The sequence below is a fragment of the Myotis brandtii genome, unplaced genomic scaffold (assembly GCF_000412655.1).
Source record: "Myotis brandtii unplaced genomic scaffold, ASM41265v1 scaffold311, whole genome shotgun sequence".
In the NCBI taxonomy this organism is placed as follows: Eukaryota; Metazoa; Chordata; class Mammalia; order Chiroptera; family Vespertilionidae; genus Myotis; species Myotis brandtii.
The window spans coordinates 254,140-275,227 of NW_005361913.1; the positions used below are offsets into that span (position 1 = coordinate 254,140).

Genomic DNA, 21,088 nt, shown 5'->3' on the forward strand with positions numbered 1-21,088 from the left:
TTAGGCGACCCCTGTGAAAGGGTAGTTTGACCGCCAAAGGGGTCTGGACTCACAGGTTGAGAACCGCTGCTCTACAAGCTTTTCAGAGAGAATAGGCCACACACACAAAGATTCAGGAATGAGGAGGATCCGAGTCTCCAAAGAGAACAAGAAAAATGCCTTCAAAATTCTGAAGAAAATAACTTCCAGCTTAGAATAAATATTATATCCTTCCACATCATCCACACTCTCCAATTCCCAAGAAAATAGAATAAAGACAAATAAAGTTTCAAATATTTAATCTTATTGCTCAAGGGATGGGCATGACTAAAACAGAATAAATCAATACAAAGCACAGAAGACAGGTGCAACCTCACAAAAGAGAATAGGGTGGAGACGAAAGGGTCCAGGATGACAGATAGACAGCAGAACTCTGAAGAGAGACATGTTCAGGACTGTGGTTACTTTGCTCTCTGTAACTCTTCATTTTCACCAGAGGACAGAGGGCTGCTGGGCTTGGCCCAGGTCATTTTTAACACTTGGCTTCTCATGACAATGTGCAGATTGTTCCAGCAACCCCTCCATGAGCTGCTCCTCGAAGCCACAAAGGCCACTTATTTCACCCCACATAAGTGTTTTTCTTTGGACCTAATCCTGTAAACTGCAATGAGCACAGAAAGAGGAAATACAAAGTAGGCCACTCCTCAACCATCTTCCTGCTCAATTTCCAGAGAACCCAGCTTATAGGATAGCCCTGGCTGACACCCCAAGTGTGGTGAACTTCTAGGACACACTCATGATGGTGCCCACTGACCTCCCACAATAGCTACTTTAAAACACTGTGCCAATGAAGGTAAAGCTGGACTATGACCCAGACACTGTTGTTACTGAATCGACCCTTCTTATAACAATGTAATAGTCTTTCCTTACACAGCTAGATTTATGCTTTCTGCTTAGTTTTCTATAACTTAATGATATACTGTTTAGGAATTCACAATAGGTATTAAAACTTAAGAAAGGAGAGGGAGTTATTAACACAGCTAGGAAAAACCACTGGGGTGGGGTTACAGATTGCAATGGGGAGGGGCACAAAGAACCCTTTTAAAAGGTATAGTAGGTGTTCTATTTCCTTAAGCTAGATCAGTGGTTCCCAAACTTATTTGGCCTACCGCCCCCTTTCCAGAAAAAATATTACTCAGCCCCTGGAAATTAATTTTTTTAAAATTTTAATAGCAGTTACTCATCGTCCCCAAATGCACCTGTGGCCATCACCGCCCCCCTGGATCGCTGCAGCGCCTACCAGGGGGCGGTAGCGCCCACTTTGGGAATCACTGAGCTAGATAATGGGAAATGAGTGTTTGTTTTTATTACTATTGGTCTGTAAACTGTACATACATTTTATATATACTTTAATGTATATATTAAGAAAGATATTAATATGGTCTATGTCAATGAACATATGTTTAGCAAACGTAGTCATCAAAATACAAATCATATTTTTGCTCTTTTCCAGTTAATGTTAGGTTTTAAGGGTAGACTTTACCTGTCGAAGGTATAATTTCAAGACGTCACAGATGTCATGTGCACTAAATTCTGAAATGTCTACCAACTGCATTCCATTTTCCAAAGCCTGACACAGTTTTTCAGTTTTTATTTTGTTTCCACATACACGATAAATTCCCTTGAGAAGAAAGAGGGAAAATATTGCAAAATTCTGTTTAGAACAAAGGCTAAATGTGGACATTTAAATATCTTTGATGTGCCCACTGCAATTTTTATTAGTACTTCAGAAAAAAAAAACTTGTGTTAAATAAGGTAATGTTTTCCAAATAAATCTGAATAAAATCAGTTCTTATTAAAAATTAAGAGCACTGTTTTCCTTTAAAGTGTTATCATTAGAATAAATCACACAGGCATTTGTTTAAAAATTTTCATTTCAAGAGTTACAACATACCTGTAGACACAAGGCTCTACTTTCAATCTCTGTGGCACATACTTTGAGTATAAAAGGAATGCCATCTGGTTCCTTTTTTGCAACTTGTGTGAATTCTGCTCCAAATAAATGTATTTTCCCCAAAAGTTTTTGATGACCACAAATGATGACTAAATTTTCCAAACACTTTCGGTGACAAACAAGGAGACACTAAGAAAATAATTTAAAACTGGTTAATTTATCTTAAAACTATTCACAACTGGACAAGCTAAAGGTAGAGTGGTAACACAGAAAAATGAGTTTAAAAGGTATTACTTACGGTGTTTGGAATACATTTAATAGCAAAATGAAATATAAAATTGTAGAAGGTACATGTGGTTCAATTTATTTGCAATCCTAATCAGTAAAATTAATTTTTAAAAGTATAAAACAAAAAGCATTAAGGGGCTAATGTAATTCCAGAAAGATCTTACCTCTTCACATTCAACACCTTGGAATACTACAATGCTTTCACAATCCCTACATTTCGTGGGGGATCTCAACTTGCGAAACTTGTGAGTGAGAGCTGCCTTTGACATCAATGTTTTCTTATATGTTCCAAGTGAATTGGGTCCTTGCAATAGAAACAGATTATTATATAAAAATCGTAAGGTGACTTTTTTTCATAAGACAGAATATTTTGAAAAATTTGCAATCATTCATAGGTTACAAAAAGCTATTATTTTGAGTCTATAAAATAAAGGGTCTAATTTAGAAATCTCTTACGAGGCACACATTTATCAAACATTTTAACGATGAGTAAAAATCACCACCAAACCAGTAAGATACTTCTAAAATAGTACAGCAGAATCAGAAAGTTAACACTGTTATTAATATGACCTTTATTAAGCTGGGAAGGGTTTTATATAGGTGGCATTTACATAGGGTTTTTATAAAATGCCCCTTTTATAAAAACTTCAAAGAAAACTAGCTGTATGAGGTAACTGTGTCATATTCCCATTACAGATAAAGCTATTCTTAGATCATCATAAAATTATAGCTAATACTAGCTAGTAATATATGAATATCCTGCAAGAGGTCAAATGTTCTGTACTGTTTTAGGAAATGATGCCAAAACAGATATCTGGAGGTTTCAAATATATAAAATTAATTTATATGAGTCTAATTCAAGTCATTAAGGTAAAAGACTTATTTTTTTTTGAAAAAAAAAAAAGACTTTTCTTTTATATCCTTCAACATCCACAACTTTCCTTGTCCTCAAAAAGTATACTTATTTACCTTTCCTGCTTAACTCCTTGCTCTATTTCTATTGAAGAGGCTTTTTCAGAATTTCTCAGCATGGCAATACTTTTAACAGTTAAAGCACTATATTAGGTTTATGAAAGGTCAAAATATCTAGCCTATTTTAGCACCATGCTAATACATTCCAGATTGAGTAGTTTTGCTTTTTGTATTTGTAACATTAATATATTATCAACCCATACTTGCACATAATCTGTTGGGATATATTTGATATATTTAAGTCATTATAATGCCTTTTCTTTAATAAACAGCAAAGTACAGTAGGTCCTCGGGTTACGTCAGAGATCCGTTCCTATGGCGCAACGTAACGTGATTTTCGCCATAAGTCGGAACCCACCTACATAAGCACCTATGTCACTCACATGGAGCACACACAGCGAAATGAAGTGAAACAGTAACAAAAAAATTTAAAAGAAAGATAACAATTTCTGACCTTTACTTGTGGTAAATAAATAAAAAACATAAAGCATATATGTACATACGTTGAAATGACGGAACTTTTTTTTTATAAATAAATGGGAGATGGCGACGTAACCATGAAACGACATACGTCGAGTCCGACGTGACCGGAGGACTGTCTGTAATTCTTTACATTATTGTACTGTCCTAATATCATGCAGTGCTACTGATTCAATTGGTATAGTGAGAGCTTGATTCAGTGTTATTCAGAGTGTCAATACCAGCTTCTGAAGGGGAAGGTGGCTCTCTTTCGTCTAGGTCATCTGCAGAAGACATGGTTCCACTGGATGGAGTTCGTGGAAGTTTTCGGTGAAAATCTCCTAAAAGGAATTATGAATACAATTACCTGGCCATGCACTGTAGAATTTTACAAATGGGTAATGACAACATCCTTTTTGTTGTTGTTCCACTTAACTGGTTGCTTCTTGTATGTGCCCTGATCGGAGATCAAACCTGCAACCCTGGTTTATCAGGACAACACTCAAACCAACTGAGCTACCTGGCCAAGGCAAAATGACAACATCTTTTGAATAACACAGTCATAATATTTATTAGCTACAATGTAAAAAATGTGTTCCATTCTCAGACTTTGGATACAGGGAATTCTAATACTTATTCAAAAGAAAGTTGAACCAAAGAAAATTGAACCAAAACTGACTTTTTCAGGTAAATGTAAAATTGAGAATCATTCATCCCAATGAGACCTTAATTATCAATTTCTGATAGTAAGTGTTAAACATTGTACGCTCTACAAGACAAGAAGTATTTTCTGTTCACGTCATATCTAATACCTGACAGAGTAGTTGGCACAATAGCAAAGTTGTCATTAAATGCTTACTGAGTTAAGCTATAAATAAATGCATACAATGTAACCTAAAGTTTGTAAAATACATAAAAATCTTTAAATTCAGCAATATAATAGTAATGTCATATTTATGTGAACAGTGTAACAAGAGACTAGGAATCAGGAACAATGATTCCTGACAGGGAACTGAGATCCCAAGATGCAAGTTCTGTCCGCAAAGGACACAGCTATGTGTATCAAAGCAGGTTCAGAAGCAGTCCAACTAGGCAATGACGTTTATTTTTATTTGCTCCCTGCTATTAAAACAGGATTATAGTAAAGAATTAACTTAACTCACGGACTTAACTATCTAAGGTTCAGAGTCAGAAAGGGCTTTATAAATGATTTAAACCAACAATACCTTCCCCAAAAGATTCCTCTGCATAATATGCTTAAAAGGTAGTCACCTAGTTTTTGCTTTGAATGTGTCCCTAATGATTGAGAAATCATGAGGTCGCATATTCCATTGTTAGAACTATTCTAACTGTAAAATGGCTCTCTTATATTACTGAGCAGAAATCTGCCTCTCTATAAACCCTAGTCTTAGGCCATATTTCTCCCTAAAGGAGCACGCAAAAGCACTCTACACCTTTACATTTCCAATATTTAAGGATGGCTGCCATGTCCCCAAGTTTCCTCTTTCCCAGGCTAGGCATACTCAGGTCTTCACCCATTTACCTTGTGACCAAGTTTCCATAATTTTGTCTAATTTACATGAAATCTCATAGGATCCCAAATAATTTAGGGTTTTCTCTAAAACAGGTCTTAATTTCTGGGAATTGCTGAGGAACCACACTGTTTTTATAAAGCTAATTACAAATATTCGGTTAAATATTTAGGCTCATATCTCCAGAGTATCCCTCTGAACACAGCTAGTTTTAAAGGACATAAAGCAAGCCTACAAATAACAGGGCTGCATGGAAATTATTTCTAACTTAAATTCAAAGATTTATTTACATGAATAAAATTTCTATAATATGCAGAACACTAAAAAATAATGCCTTGGACTCTGTGATTAAATCCTATAACATTATCTCATGCAGTGCTAAGATCCTAAAGGAAGGTAGGTCGCCAGGAAGAACAGAACTGGAACAGTCTCTGGTAGAGGAGTGGAGAAGAAAAAATGCCAAAGTAAAAATCTCCTGGGTTCAAGTGCTGCCTTCTCCTGCTAGTTGTAGTATCACTTACAGCATGTTATCCTCTTTGAAGCCACAATAGGAGCTTTCAGACACTTTCTCTGCCTTTCTAAGGAGCATGAGATTATAAAAATACTATAAAGTACATTTATAAAAAATTAATAAGAATAGCAATCACAGGCACAAGAATTAGTGTTAACTATAATGTCCATTACAGCAATTAACTATAAAACAATCCAAAAGATAGATAATAGTTATGTTCACAGAATAGAATACTATCCAAAGTAGAGTATAAATTAAAGATGGCTACTTACACCGATATGGACATTAAAAAGACACATGGAAGTAAAAAAAGAACAGCATGATTCCATCTGTGTATCATTCTGAAGAGGGGAAGGCTCAACTAGATACACATACTAAAACATTTGATGCTTTATTCTGGTGGAATATGGCAATGTTATCAAGGAGGTATACATAGGTACCTAATTTACTGATAATGTTCTATTTTATTATTTTTCTTTTAACTGCATACACACACACCTCTCTCTATAATTCATTATACAAATAAGTAGTTGTAAAATATTTCTCAAAAGGAGTATTTTAATCTTTTATTAGTTTTCACTGCTAGAGTTAAATACTCATATACCTGGACTTATAGATTCTGAATCCAAAGATCTAGACTCACTGCTTCCTCCAGTGCTCTCAGAGTCGCTGAACATCCCAAATGTCCACGACCTTATAAAAGAAGGACCTTTAAGAAAAGAATATTTAAAGTTAAACTTGGCTGCAGATAGTTCATAAGGCAAAATACTGACATAGAAAATGAGATAAATTGAGTTTCTTTAATCATAATCAAGAATCAATTTTAAGACAAGCACAGTGTTTAAAACTGTGAATAAGGCTTCATAAAGTTACAATTCAAGGCCTGATTTTTAAATTCTAGGGTTGCAACCCATTTAATAATCACATTTAAACTATTTGATATTTCATAAACTTAGTGCTGCCTTTAATGTGAATACCTACCTGTGATATCGGCACTGTTGGAGCATCTGTCCTCGTCAATCTTACTAGAACTGTCAGGAAGGCGCACAACATCCTCTAAAGAGTCAGCAGGTCCATATCCAGAAGAGTGGGAACTATTTGTTAATTGCTTAGTTACATTCCTAAGAAAAACCCAAATAAAATTCATCACTGAGGATGACTAATAATAAGCTTAGTTTATTTTGTTTTCAGAAAAATTTTAATTTAATGAATGTAGAATAATTTAACTAAATATTAAGAACAAATCATATTATATGGCTCAACTTCCTAAAGAAGGTATGAGTAAAACTTAATCATTTATACTTATTATAGCTGAAATATAGCAAAGAGTAGCAAAAGTAAAGTCAATTCATGTCATGGTTCAACTTTTCTAGTATAACCTCTGTGGAAAATGAAGGTTAAATCTGCATACTATTCATTCAAAATAGGTATAACCATGACTTGTCATTCTCAAAAGATTCCTAAATCTTAAAGATCTGAGCTCTGGGTCAAATAGAAAGCTTTTTTACTCTTAAATGAGTTACATCTTAAGTAATATTTAAAAATTCAGAAAAAAGTAAAGTCAATTCTGCCAATATTACTTTAATGAGATACCACTTTATACCAGAATAGGAACTTAGCAATAAATATTTTATCTCTTGAAAAAAATTTAGCTGTACATTCACTCTTACCCATCAACTTTTTCTTCTTCAGTCGAATTCGTGGCCCTGACAAATTCACTATACTCTTGGCCTGGGTCATAAAGTTTGGCACTATCACAGAGAGACTGTAAACTGTTTGCGAGGGAGGCAGTCTGTAGCTGTTGCATTTGGAAGAGGTTAACCGTTACCTGTGATCACAGATAAAGACAAAAGTCAAAATAACATGATATACAGAATGCTATGTAAAGATACATTTATTTCAAGTGACAACACCAAGGAAAAGGAATAAAGTGAAGCAAACAACATTGAATATCATCGTAAGCATACTATGTTGCCTGACTTTGTGCAAGGTCTAGATTCAGAAAATATAAGTTTTAATCCAATATCTAGGAGCAATCATTTCCAGTAAAATTGGCTTAAACCAAAAAGTTCAAAAACACAACTCCATATCCCTTCTGGTTCATAGTTTTGGGAGGTAAATGTATTTTTGAGGATCCCCAGCTCTGTACTCGAATGATCTGTTCCCAATTGTCTCAACTCTTACATGAAAATGTGGGGAAAAATTCTAATCAGAGCACTATTATTTTGATATTCATTTTTCAATCCTATAAAATTAGAAATGCTTTATATGTATAATGTATCCTAGAGTACTACATTTTTATAATTAGGTATTATTTTGAATGTACTCTACTCAAAATACATTATTCCACTGAGTTTCTGCAAATGTGTAAATATGTTATCAGTGCTACCACTTAATGTAACAATAGTAACAACAATATAACAACTGACAGAGCTTCTAATATGCCAGATCCATTCTGAGAACTTCACTACTTTAATGCATGAATTAACTAATTTAATGCTCACAAAACCCTAGGCTTTGGGTATATTATAGCAAACAGATGAAACCCCACTCCTCATTGAGTTTAAGTTCTCCTCAGACTGGTGTCAAACAGAGAGAGCAGATTAAGTAAATAAGATAATTTCTGGTAGTGAAAACAGCTAATAATATTATGTAAGACTGTCAAGTTATGGAATATGACCAGATACATGTTTATGAAAGGTTACTTCTGACATGGTAGGTTAGTACTGGCCTTTCTGAGGACATAGCATTTGAACTGAGAACGGACATAAGAATGAATGAAAAGCTTCAGGGAGAACATCAATCCAGACAAAAGACCCAAGGGCAAGAATTAGTGGGAAAGAGCTTGTTGCACTCAAGAAACAGATGAAAGGTCAATATGACTGAAGCAGATTGAAAAGGTGGGGGCAGAAAGGGGGACAGTCATCTAAACCACATTAAAGAGTCTGGACAGCTGTTGGAGGGTTGGGGAGTGGTGGAGGGATTGAGCAAAAAAGAAAAAAAGAGAACTCAGTGTGCTGACTGCTGGGAGTCGGGTGGAAGGAGGTAAAGGAGGGTATACGGGGGACAGTGATGGAAGGAGACTGGACTTGGGGTGGTGAACACACAATGCAGTGTATAGATGTTGTATTGTGGAATTGTGCACCTGAAACCTGGATAATTTTACTAACTAGTGTCACCCCAATAAATTCAATAAATTCAATTCGTGCACTGGGCCCTACTTAATAATAAAAGACTTAAGCAATAATATATACAGGTAGCCCAATCTTAAATATATCTTCCCTAAATTATTCAGCCTTCTCCCATACTTAACAGAAATGCTAAAGTGAGGTCCCCAGGTGGGAGTTCCTCCAGGACTTGATAGGCATCTTAACTGAAGTGGCCCACAGGCACCTAAAAAACCATCATGCCCCTTTAGACCTTTTTGTCTCTCACTGTGTTTTCTGAATCAGGGACTTAGTCCCTTTCTTCTAGGTTCCCAATAGTTAGCAGTGTCCACATTTGGGGAAATGAGCAAATAAAGAGTAATAGGAAGTGTTATTAGTCCAGATCATATTGTAATTTTATATGTTTTCTGGTATTGCTCACTCAAGCACACAGGACTTCCAATTCTATGCCCAGCTTTTGTCATCTACATCTAATTTTTATTACTCCGTGGGCACAAGAATTAGTGTAAATTTTTCTGACAGCTGATGAACTACAATTTTCCATAATTTCAAATCAATGGGAAAAATTTCTCCCACTTAAATGAGCAATAATATAAAAATTAATTTTTGTTCAATATATTTCATATCTACAATTTTTTTAAATGATAGTTTTCTTGAACGTTCTAAAAGAAAAACCCCAAAACACTCTTGTTCTAATTTTTCCCATTCTTCAAAGCCCAATGATTTGATTAGGTCTTTAGTGACTATCTTGCACATTTCTCCTTCCTCTCACTTAGAAACTAATTATGATCTACATCCCACATTCTTCAATGCTTTAAAATTTAAGACAATTTTGAATATTCAAGAATAATCCTTAATGACCATAATATAACTATTTTTCTGGGATATGAATCTGATTGTGTATGTTCCTTAATATAGTGAATGAACCTGATTGTCTATCATCTTTATATCTCAAATGATTTTGTTTTTTTCTGCAATATATATGCAATGATATATCCTAGAATGGAAACATATTTTTAAAAACAATTTGGGAGGTGGTGTTGAAAAATAAGTCACCAAAAATATCAATTTTTTTGATGGAGGAGAAGAAAACGTACATCGGAGAAAGTCACAGTTTTTACCTAGAAGATAATATCTATAGTCAAGAAATGTTGTTGGATTTAGTATTTGCTTATATCTAAATGTGAATAATGCCTAAACAATTAAATAAATAAATAAATAAATGTGAATAATGCCATTTAGAACAAGTAACACTGATTGATTAAATTGGTTCAAAAAACAATAAACAATAAGAAATTTTATTCACAAATACACATATAGAACCTCTATATAAACTGTCCTTATACATTACATATTGTAGTGATTTTCATGAGTTTGGGAATTTGTTCAAGTTTAGGGAACTTGAACTTTAAAGTTTACTTCATACACTGATATATATTGCTTTCCAATTTTTCAGTATATGTTAATTCTAAACTCCTTGAGAGCAGGTATCTGTTTTACCTTTCTTTTATATAACTAGTAGGCATTTATAAATACAGATGTATTATATACAAAATTAGTCAACCTCTTTCTTGTTCACATAACATCAAATTAAAGAAAATCATAATTGTATTACCAAGTAGCATCACTTTTTAAGAGGAATGTAGACAAACAAGATTGCAGCTCATGGGAGAATTTAAAACCATGTGATATGGAAAAAAGTAATCATATTTTGGGATATTTAATATGAAAAAAAAAACCAGAGAAGGAAGATAATAATTATCTTTAAATATTTAAAATGTTGTCTGTGGAAAAGGGATTACATTAGTACAGTATGACTTCAAAGGTCCACAGGAAACAGATTTTTTTTGGCTCAATATAAACATCATACTAATTTTGGAGTTGCTCAAACCCAGACTAAATAATCATTCAGCATGACAGCACAGGATTTAAGAGCATAGGCTCTGCAGTGGTTCTCAACCTTCTGGCCCTTTAAATACAGTTCCTCATATTGTGACCCAACCATAAAATTATTTTCATTGCTACTTCATAACTGTAATGTTGCTACTGTTATGAATCGTAATGTAAATATCTGATATGCAGGATGGTCTTAGGCGACCCCTGTGAAAGGGTCGTTCCACCGCCAAAGGGGTCTCGACCCACAGGTTGAGAACCGTTGTTACAACTTGTGTGCTGGGTGATCTTGATCAAGTTATTTATAACCTCTCTAAACAAGTGCTTTAAAAAAGTTAATATGCAAATGAATAACGTGGGAAATCTTTTTCAAAAGACAGATTCTGGTTACAAAAGGAATACACACACTACAGAGTGGGATAAAAGTACGCTTACAGTTATTCATTTGGAAAATAATACAATAATTAATGAATAATAATAATACAAGAATAAACTATGTGTTTTATGTATTCACAACTATAAACCTACTTTTGCCCCACACTGTATATCCTTTGTGCAACCATTAAAAAAAAACTATACAAAGAAATACAGTAAAAAAACCAACAAATAAATAAAAATTCAGGTAACAGATAAATTAAAAGGTGGATAAGAATATTATATAAATTAAAATATAATTATAATAGAGAATAAAATAGATTAAATCTATACAGGGTTGGGCAAAAGTAGGTCTACATAGTACATATAAATAATACAATAATTAATAAATAAAATAAACTTACATATTCACAACTGTAAACCTACTTTAGCTGATCCCTATATTAAGTAAATTAAATAGATAAAAATGTAAGTTAAATAAATTAAAATAAGCAGCTAAAGGCAAATAAAGGGAAACATAACATATACACAGAAAACCAATAATGAAATAGACCGAAATCTTGAAAATTTATTTACAATTAAATATAAATTGTCTAAACACTCTCTTAAAAAGAGATTTGTCAAAACAGATTTTTAAAAAGTCAAGACAGCCCCAGCCAGTGTGGTTCAGTTGCTTGGGTGTTGTCCCATGTACCAAAAGATTACCAGTTTGATTCCAGGTCATAGCAGAAGCCCGGGTTTCGGAATCAATCTCTGGGAGGTGGCATGAGGAGGCAATCGATGGATGTTTCCCTCTCACATCGATATCACTCCCTCTCCCTTCCTCTCTCTCTAAAAATCAATAAACTATTCTTTAAAAATAAAATAGCCCTAACTGGTTTGGCTCAGTGGATAGAGCGTCAGTCTGCGGACTGAAAGGTCTCAGGTTCGATTCCGGTCAAGGGCATGTACCTTGGTTGCGGGCACATCCCAAGTAGGAGATGTGCAGGAGGCAGCTGATCGATGTTTCTCTTTCATTGATGTTTCTAACTCTCTATCCCTCTCCCTTCCTCTCTGTAAAAAAATCAATAAAATATATAAAAAATAAATAAATAAAAATAAAATAAAAAAGTCAAGGCAACTATATGATAGTTGCCTATATAAGGAATTCACTTTAAATATAATGATCAAGTTAAAAATAAAAAAATGGAAAAAGATAAACCATGCTAAAAATAAGGCACAAGAAAACTGAAATAGCCATATCAATATTAAAATAAAGTACACTAAAATGGAAGGAAAATTACCAGGATAAAAAATATTTCATAAGGATAAAAGGATCAATTCACCAAGAATACTAGTATATAAGTTATTAATGTGTAAGTATCTAACAGAGTTTCAAAATATATAAAGCAAAAGTGGGTAGAACTAAAAATATGCAATTTTTCAAAAACTTTAAAACTCCTTTCTCAGCAATTCATAGAAGTAAATCAAGAGCATAGAAGAAATAAATAACACAATAAACCGACAGGAATTTATTGACATTTATGGAACTCTCCATCCAAAAACAGCAAAATAAACATTGTTTTCATCAAGTGCACACTTGGAACATTCACCAAGACAGAATCATAAAACAAACCATGACAAATTTAAGAGAACTGAACTCATACTCAGTATTCCTCCCACCATAACAGAATTAAACTAGAAATCCGTATCAGAAAGATAGCTAGGAAAGGAAATTAAACAATAAACTTCTACAGGTCAAAGATAAAGTCTCTAGGGAAATTAGAAAACATTCTTAACTGCACAAAAATAAAAACATATAATTCAAAATTTGTGAGATGTAGAAAAGCAGTGCTTAGAGGGAAATTTAAATCATTAAATACGTGTGTTTAAAAAGCAGGGAGGTCTCGATGAACAAGCTAAGCTTCCACCTTTAAATAATTTTTAAAAAAAGCATCAGTGTGGTGATTGTAGGGGCAGGTAGGATAGTGGGTGGAGGTAGAGAAGGATATAGGGGGGATAAATGACGATGCAAAAAATAAAGTAAACTTTAGAAAAAAAATTTAAAAAATCAAAATAAACCCAAATCAAGCAGAAATACATTTAAAAAACAAAAAAAAAAGAAAAACCAATGAAATCAAAAGCTGTTTCTTTGAAAAGAACATTTATAAACCTCTAGCCAGGCTAACCAAAGAGAGAGAAAGAAGGCGCAAATTACCAGGACTGAAAGAGAATATCACTATAAACATTAAAAGGGTAAGAGAATACTATGAACAACTCCATGCACACAAATTTGACAACTTAGATGAATGAGACCAGTTCCATGAAAGCTACAAACTACCAAAAATTCAACCAAAAATAAATAATTAAATCAATTAGGCATATACCAAAGAAACTGAATATACAGAAAAAAATTGTCTGAAAATGAAAACTCAAAGCTCAAACGCTTTCACCAGGGAATGCCAAACATTTTTTTTTGCCACCAAACATTTAAAAAAACACCAGTTCTACACAATCTCTTCCAGAAAATAGAAGTCAAAGGCTCTTAAGTGCTCAAAACAATTCTGAAAAAGAATAAAGTTGGATAACACACTACCTGATCTTAAGACTTGCTATGAAGCAACAGTAATCAAACAGGAGGTTTTTGGCAAAAGGACACACTCATCCATGAAACAAAATAGAGATTCCAGAAGACCTACAAAAATGTGGTCAGCTGATTTCTGACAATGATGCAAAGTCAATTCAATGGAGATGACACAATGTTTTCAACAAATGGTATTAGAACAAGTTGACACCTGTATTAATCATGTTCTTTATTTTATGACGTTATTTTGACATTTCAAGAAGCTTGCTGGCAGGGGAGTGAAGGCTCCTCCAAGGGCTAGCCAATTTTTAGCCTGGGAGCACATCTTTCATATGCAATTCCAACTACCTCATTATCTCTCACTCACCAAGGCAATATTTTCCCATGCCATATATCATCCCAGGGCCTGATATCAAACAACTGGAGACCATCCCTATACCTTAAAGCCCACTGGAAGTATTCAAAATAGCCAATCCTATATTGCTTACCCTGCCTTATATTGCCTTTTCCTTGGAACCCTCAATTAAGGGTCTGTATTCAGCTTTCCCCTCACTCCCACTCTGCTTGACCATACCTGGTATTTCTCCTGTGGCCCTGTGTACCATAGCATGTCCCCATCTTTCAACAACACTGACCACTCCAAGTCAGCATTCAGTCACCTCCATAAATTAAAATCCGCTGGATATAATTTTAATAAAACATCCATATGCAAAAAAGCAAACCTCAACTTACACTTCACACCTTAGATAAAAAATTAACTAAAAATGGATCATATATCAAGCTTTTAGTAGAAAATACAGAAATCTTTGTGACCTTGGATTAGGTGATACCAAAGCATGACACATGAAAGAAGAAACTGATAAATTAGATTCCATCAATATTTTGCTCTATAAAAGATACTGCCAAAAGAATAAAGAGGAGACTTTAAGACACTATATGCAAGCTCAACATTAAGAAAACAACTTAATTTTTAAAACACAGTTAAAATACAGATTGCATATAAGCCCTTGAAAAGATGCTCAATATCATTAGTCATAATGGAAACACAAGTTAAAAAACACACTTATTAGAACAGCTAAAATATAAAAACAACTAATAAATGTAGTTATGGATGCAGAATAACTGAAACTCTCATACATTACTAGTTAGAATGAAAAATATTATGGCCTCCCTGGAAACCATTTTGGCAATTTCTTATAAAGTAAAACAGACATTTATCATACCACTTAGTAATCTCACTCTTAGGTATTTACCCTAGAAATATGAAAACTTACATTAACACAAAAACCTATAAACAAATATTCATAGTAGCTCTATTCATAATCACTCCAAACTGGAAACAACACAAATGTCCAATTGGTGAATGGATACACATTCATATAATGGAATACTACTTTGAAATAAGAAGATATGAACTATTAATACATGCATAACATTGATGAATCTCAAAGGTATTATGTTGAGTACAAGAAGGTAGTCTCCAAAAGTTACATACTAATGATTCCATTTATACGAAACTCTGGAAAAGACCAAACTAGAAAGATGGAGGACACATCAGTATTTGCCTAGGGTTAGGGGTGAGTGGAGAATTTGACTACAAAGAGGCAGTGTGAGGAAATTTTCTAAAGTGGTGGAATTGTTCTGAATCCTAATTGTCATGGTGGGTGGTTATACAAATTTATGCATATGAGAAAATTTGTAAAATGTACAACCCCCCAAAAAAGGTGGGTTTTTTAACATTTTTTTTTTACAAAAACAAGTTTAAAGAGGCAAATGAAAACACTTAAAGGCAGGATTATTTTGTTTTCAAATAAATAACTGGGCTCAATTTTAATATTTATTTTACTCGATTTTTGAAAAACACACCTCACAGTGTGATAGAAGTTTCAGGGGTCAAATCCATTTTGTCAACCAAGCTAAAATAGACAGTGGCATAAAGGCAATTTCAAAGTCTCAGACATCAGTTTTAATTAAACAAATCATCTACTCATGAGGTGAGGGTATGGGGAACCAGATAAAAAAATGTAACTCAAACTGCTATTAAAAACTTAGCCAATTTTAAAACTCTAAATGTTCCATTAATTGTAGACATTAAATCCCATAAGAATCATTGGATTTAATTTTATCATGACACATCAAGCATCTCTCTCTCCCTTCTGCAGATAATTTTTCCCCCTCCTGCCATCAAAGTACTGAAGAAATTACTTACAGCTTTAAGGGTAAGATCACACTGGAAAACAAGTTTCCGGAGTTGTGCCAAAATTTCTCTCTTAGTATTTTCTACATCATTTCGTCTTTCTTCAACATTTGTCATACAAACTTTATAGAGTTCATTTGCTTCTTCTACCTTCAGGAGTAACACAGAAAAAAAATAACACTAATCCTCAGAATCTATATTTTAAAACAAATACTACTGCAGGAAAGCTCAGTTTAAATAACAGATAATAGTATGGTGAAGGCTTGGGAGGGGCGGGTGCAGAGAAGAGAGGGTCAATGGGAAAAAATAACAAAACAAAGGGAACATCTGTAATACATTCAACAACAAAGATAAATTTAAATAATAATAATTAAAAGCCTTTATGTATAAAATTCTGGTATTTTATGTTTTAAATAGCATATTTTTAAAGATAATTTGTTTTGGTCAGTGATTCAAGGGAACTTAATATCAATGAATAGTCAAGTACGATTTACAATTAGTATATTGTTTGCCTATAAAATAAATGTCCAATTCTACTTAACAGCCTTTTCTACTTACATTTATCATTGTCTATATAATCTTCTTACAGAATTTATCAAATTATATTTCATAAAGACAAAGCTTCAGCCTAGCCTTGTTATCAGGTATTGAGATTAATACACATATACATTCATAAAGAATCATGTCAAAAATATTAAACTACTGCTTTCTCTAAGATACTTCTTTCACAAACAAACCCAAAAATTCAAAAGATAAGCAAAAGTCTTTTAGCAGAGTGGTTTTCAAAGTGTGGATCCCCACCAGTAGCAGCATCACCTGGGCACTTTATTACAAATGCAAGTTGTCTGAGGCAAACTCTAGACCAGGGGTCCTAAAACTTTTTAAACAGGGGGCCAGTTCACTGTCCCTCAGACCGTTGGAGGGCCGGATTATAGTTTTAAAAAAAACTATGAACAAATTCCTATGCACACTGCACATATCTTATTTTGAAGTAAAAAAACAAAACGGGAACAAATACAGTATTTGTATTTGCATGTGGCCCGCAGGCCGTAGTTTGAGGACCCCTGCTCTAGACCCACTGAATCAGAAACTCTGGGAGTGAGGCCCAGCAGTCTTTTTAAGAAGTCTTTCAGGTGATCCTGATGCATGCTGAAGTTTGACAACCAAAGCTTTAACAGATTATTGCTAATTCAACTTGCAAATAGCAACAACAAAAATTATTACTTTTTGAAGAGCCTCCTCTTCTAGCCTTCGCTTTTTTTCTAGCTGCTTATTAAGATTTTTCACTAATCCACCGCTTGCACACTGATGCTCCTCTTCTGCACGAAACATCGAAGATTTTGCTTTTTCATACTCATCTTGACGTTGTATACATAACAATTTTGCCTTTTTAAGAGCAGTTTCTGTTTCAAGCTATACAGAAAAAAAAGAGTATTAAATAGAGAATAAGAAAGAAACCCGAAGTTATAGGTTTCTTTAGCATATTCAGCAAGACAGTTAATACAGAACTCAGAAAAACTATACAGTAAGATATGCACCTTCTCAGGGTGCTGCTTATATACTGCAGATGATTTTTTAAATATGTTTTTAATTGATTTAAAAATACATATTTAAAAGGAAGAGATAGAAACATCAATGATGAGAATCATCGATTGGCTGCCTTCTGCACACCCCCTACTGGAGATCAAGCCCACAATTTGGGCATGTGCCCTGACCAGGAATTGAACAGTGACCTCCTGGTTCATGGGTGGACACTCAACCACTGAGCCACACCAGGTGGGCTACTATAGATGATTTAAATATTCACAAATAGGTAGATAAAACTCCATTAAAATACTAACCATTTTATTTTGTTCCTGTTTCCAAAGTTCTTTCATTTCTTTCCTTTGTTTTTCCATTTCATTTTTCCTCCCAAGTAGAGGCTGTCAAGGTATTTTTAAAAAAGAAAGAAAAAAAGCTGTTTTCTAAAGGTATGCTGTTATTTTTAAATATGTGTATTGTAGATATAAAATTTTACCTGCACAAATTTGTTGGCTTGGAGAGCTGCAATTGTTTGCTGTAAAAGGTGACTGCTCTCTATATCATTAAGAAGAGCATTGGTAAACAGAGACTGCAGTGGCATAAACTCCTAGAATTTAAAAATGGAAAGTAATTTTTCCAATAGAAATTGCACTAGTGCTCCAGACCCTCTCCCACCCCACTCTTCTTCAAAAAGAGAAATTTTAAGTGTAGACTTTATTTTAAAGAAAAATATCTAGTTGTAAATATAACTATGGGAAAAATATTGAAGAAAATTAATGATATTATAAAACTAGCAAAATTAGTAGCTAAGATAACATTCGTATAAAATTGTGAATTTCCTAGGTGTTTTTTTTTTCATAATGAGTATCCAAGTCAATTTAAAAGGATTTTATTCTGTTAACAAAAAGTTTACCATTTAAGTTCTTTCCTATATGAACTATGACATTTTCTGATTTTGCAAGGCACTATCAGGAGGAGCTCATCTGAATAATCTCTTCTATATCAAGAGATTATGAGCTACCATAATCTCTTGGTATAGAACCCTAGTAGTTCACTGAAAACTTACCTGTAGTCCAAAGTTAGTTCTAGTTGCCTCTGCCAACTTAACAATATTTCTAGAGGACTCCAATTCTGAAAAGGTCAAAGAAAGCATCAGAAGATTTAAAAAAATTATTTATCCCCTCCCACACTCCAAAATTTTTGTGATTCCCCAATTAAAAAGTGATCAGAAATAATAGTTCACATCATGATATGATGCTGTGATTCTTCATCCGAAGTGTTTGTCAAAATTAACTGGGAAACCTTCAAAACTCACTTGCTTACACCTTAACTCTCTGGGCAATGGGACCTACGCCTGTATATTGTCCTTTTATAAGACTAATCAGGTGATTCTGAAGGGCATTCTCACAGGTTTTGGGTAAATTCTAGTATATTATTCCAGTTACTATTACGTGATCTTAGGCAAATCTGCACTCTTAACTTTAAGCAAATTGCCTATCTTGTTTGTCTCAGCTGTAAAATGAGGATAACAATTCTTGTCCTGCCTATTTCACAGGGTTTTGGTAAGGACTAAATAAAATAATGGATGTAAAAGCATTTTGTCAACATTGTGAAAATATTAGCTATTAAGATGCTCCTTATATGTTTCCACTGCCTTCTGTTCATACATCTATTGTTGGTTTTATCTCCTTTTACCATATTATATTGATAATTGCATTTCTTTTACCCACAAAAGTATGAATTTCTTAAAGGCAAACACAGTATACTATTTGTCTTTTGTGTCCTGAGATGTAGTGGTTGCCCTACAGTAATGTTTGGTAAGTACATTTATTGTAGGAAGAGTCTTTATTTCAAGAAGAGAAAATTGACAATGATTTTATTTACTACAATGAAACAGCTACTAATTTGGAATCATATTACTCATAGTCTGTAGCAAATGAATTGCAAACAATTTAGTTCTTACACTCCAAATTTAATCAGATGCCCCAAAGGACCACTTACCCAAGTTAAGCTTTTTTTCAACCCATGACACTATGTTCTTGGTATATTTTGACCATGTTTTTGCATATGACAAAGCCAGTTCTACAGAGTCAGTGTTCTTTAACAGCATGCTGTCTAGTTCTGCAGGAGAAAAATGTACTGAAAATAAAAATATTAAGATAAGCACATATTAAATATGAGCCTGTAATTCTAAACAAAGAAACATTCAAATTCTAACGTGCTCTTCAATGAAAACAGGTTTAAAAAATACAAGTAACATGCCCTGGCTGGTTTGGCTCAGTGGATAGAGCATCGGCCTGCGGACTGAAGGGTCCCGGGTTGGCTCCTGGTCAAGGCACATGCCAGGGTTGCGGGCTCGATACCCAGTAGGGGGTGTGCAGGAGGCAGCCAATTGATGATTCTCTCTCATCATTGATGTTTCTCTCTTTCTCTCCCTCTCCCTTCCTCTCTGAAATCAATAAAAACATAGAAGTTTAAAAAAAATACAAGTAACCAATTTAGAATTAAAGTCACAGTTTAAACTTAAATTAAAATTTATTCTTGATCTTATGTGTATTTCTATTATACATCAAGTTACCAGCCCAATAATTCTTTATTTTTTAAATACATTTTTATTGATTTCAGAGAGGAAGGGAGGGGGGAAAGAGAGAAGTGTCAATGATGAGAATCGTAGATCGGCTGCCTCCTGCACAACCCCTACTGGGGGTCGAGCCTGCAACCCAGGGATGTGCCCTTGCCTGGAATCAAACCCAGGACCCTTCAGTCTGCAGGTCGACGCTCTACCCACTGAGCCAAACCAGCTAGGGCCAGCCCAGTAATTCTTGATCAGTATCTATTATCATAGAATCTACTCCAGCAGGTTTTTTTCCTTAAGTTTAATATGTAAAACTTTACATGTCAGTTTATGTTAAGATACATATATTAGGTTACTAAGCAGGAAGAGATCCAAAACATTTATTAAAATTCAAAACATTTATTGAACTTAACTGAAAACAGTTCAACAAAGGTTTAAAGTACCTTAAGCATTACCTTTTTCATTGGATGAGTCCACTGATTCCACAGAAACATTTTCAAAAGACTTACAACATGGAAGAAAACAAATTTAAGATTAGAGCAGAAGGTAACAGATTTTTGCTCCAGAATTTTTTCACTCTAATTTGTTACTCTGACATAATTCCTGCTAAAGTATTTCAAGTATTTAGAACTCAAAGGTTCTGAGAACTCTGTTCAAATGTCAAAACATTTTATAAGAATTGTATAGCTTTTTACAACAGTAGTTCTCAAGGTCTAAGAATAAATAACCTTATTGTTTACTAACAGCATTAGTTAATGTTAATGAATCCATTTAAAACATTAAATTCTGCAGATCTCAAAAATATTAGTCAGGAAGTTATATAAGCAATTTAAGTAGATTGCTATCTAAACAGAAGACAAAGACCTATCTCTTCCAGCCCTTTTACCATTTTATTATATGACTAGAGGCCCGGTGCACAAAATTTGTGCATGGGAGGGTCCCTCAGCCTGGCCTGCACCCTCTCACAATCTGGGACCGCTGGCTCTTAACCGCTAGCCTGCCTGCCTGCCTGATTTCCCCTAACCCCTCTGCCTGCCTGCCCAATTGCCCCTAACTGCTCACCTGCCTGCCTGATTGCCCCTAACCACTCTGCCTGCCTGCC

At 34.2% G+C, this 21,088-nt stretch overlaps 1 protein-coding gene across 2 annotated transcripts in view; it reads right to left on the reverse strand.

Moving 5' to 3' along the window:
• ARHGAP29 (Rho GTPase activating protein 29) overlaps window positions 1-21,088 on the reverse strand; it is a 61,232-nt gene that overhangs the window by 9,880 nt on the left and 30,264 nt on the right. The window contains exons 5-18 of one of the 2 annotated variants that reach the window (XM_014542678.1): window positions 20,442-20,490; window positions 19,413-19,532; window positions 18,478-18,542; window positions 17,908-18,018; window positions 17,732-17,812; window positions 17,115-17,303; window positions 15,903-16,040; window positions 7,366-7,523; window positions 6,677-6,816; window positions 6,300-6,404; window positions 3,895-3,993; window positions 2,386-2,525; window positions 1,934-2,122; window positions 1,523-1,660 (exon numbers count right to left, since the gene is read on the reverse strand). In XM_014542678.1, coding sequence (XP_014398164.1) covers window positions 1,523-1,660; window positions 1,934-2,122; window positions 2,386-2,525; window positions 3,895-3,993; window positions 6,300-6,404; window positions 6,677-6,816; window positions 7,366-7,523; window positions 15,903-16,040; window positions 17,115-17,303; window positions 17,732-17,812; window positions 17,908-18,018; window positions 18,478-18,542; window positions 19,413-19,532; window positions 20,442-20,490 — 1,722 coding nt within the window. Of the gene's footprint in view, window positions 1-1,522; window positions 1,661-1,933; window positions 2,123-2,385; window positions 2,526-3,894; window positions 3,994-6,299; window positions 6,405-6,676; window positions 6,817-7,365; window positions 7,524-15,902; window positions 16,041-17,114; window positions 17,304-17,731; window positions 17,813-17,907; window positions 18,019-18,477; window positions 18,543-19,412; window positions 19,551-20,441; window positions 20,491-21,088 lie in introns of both variants that reach the window. The other variant, XM_014542677.1, reaches the window with a different exon arrangement.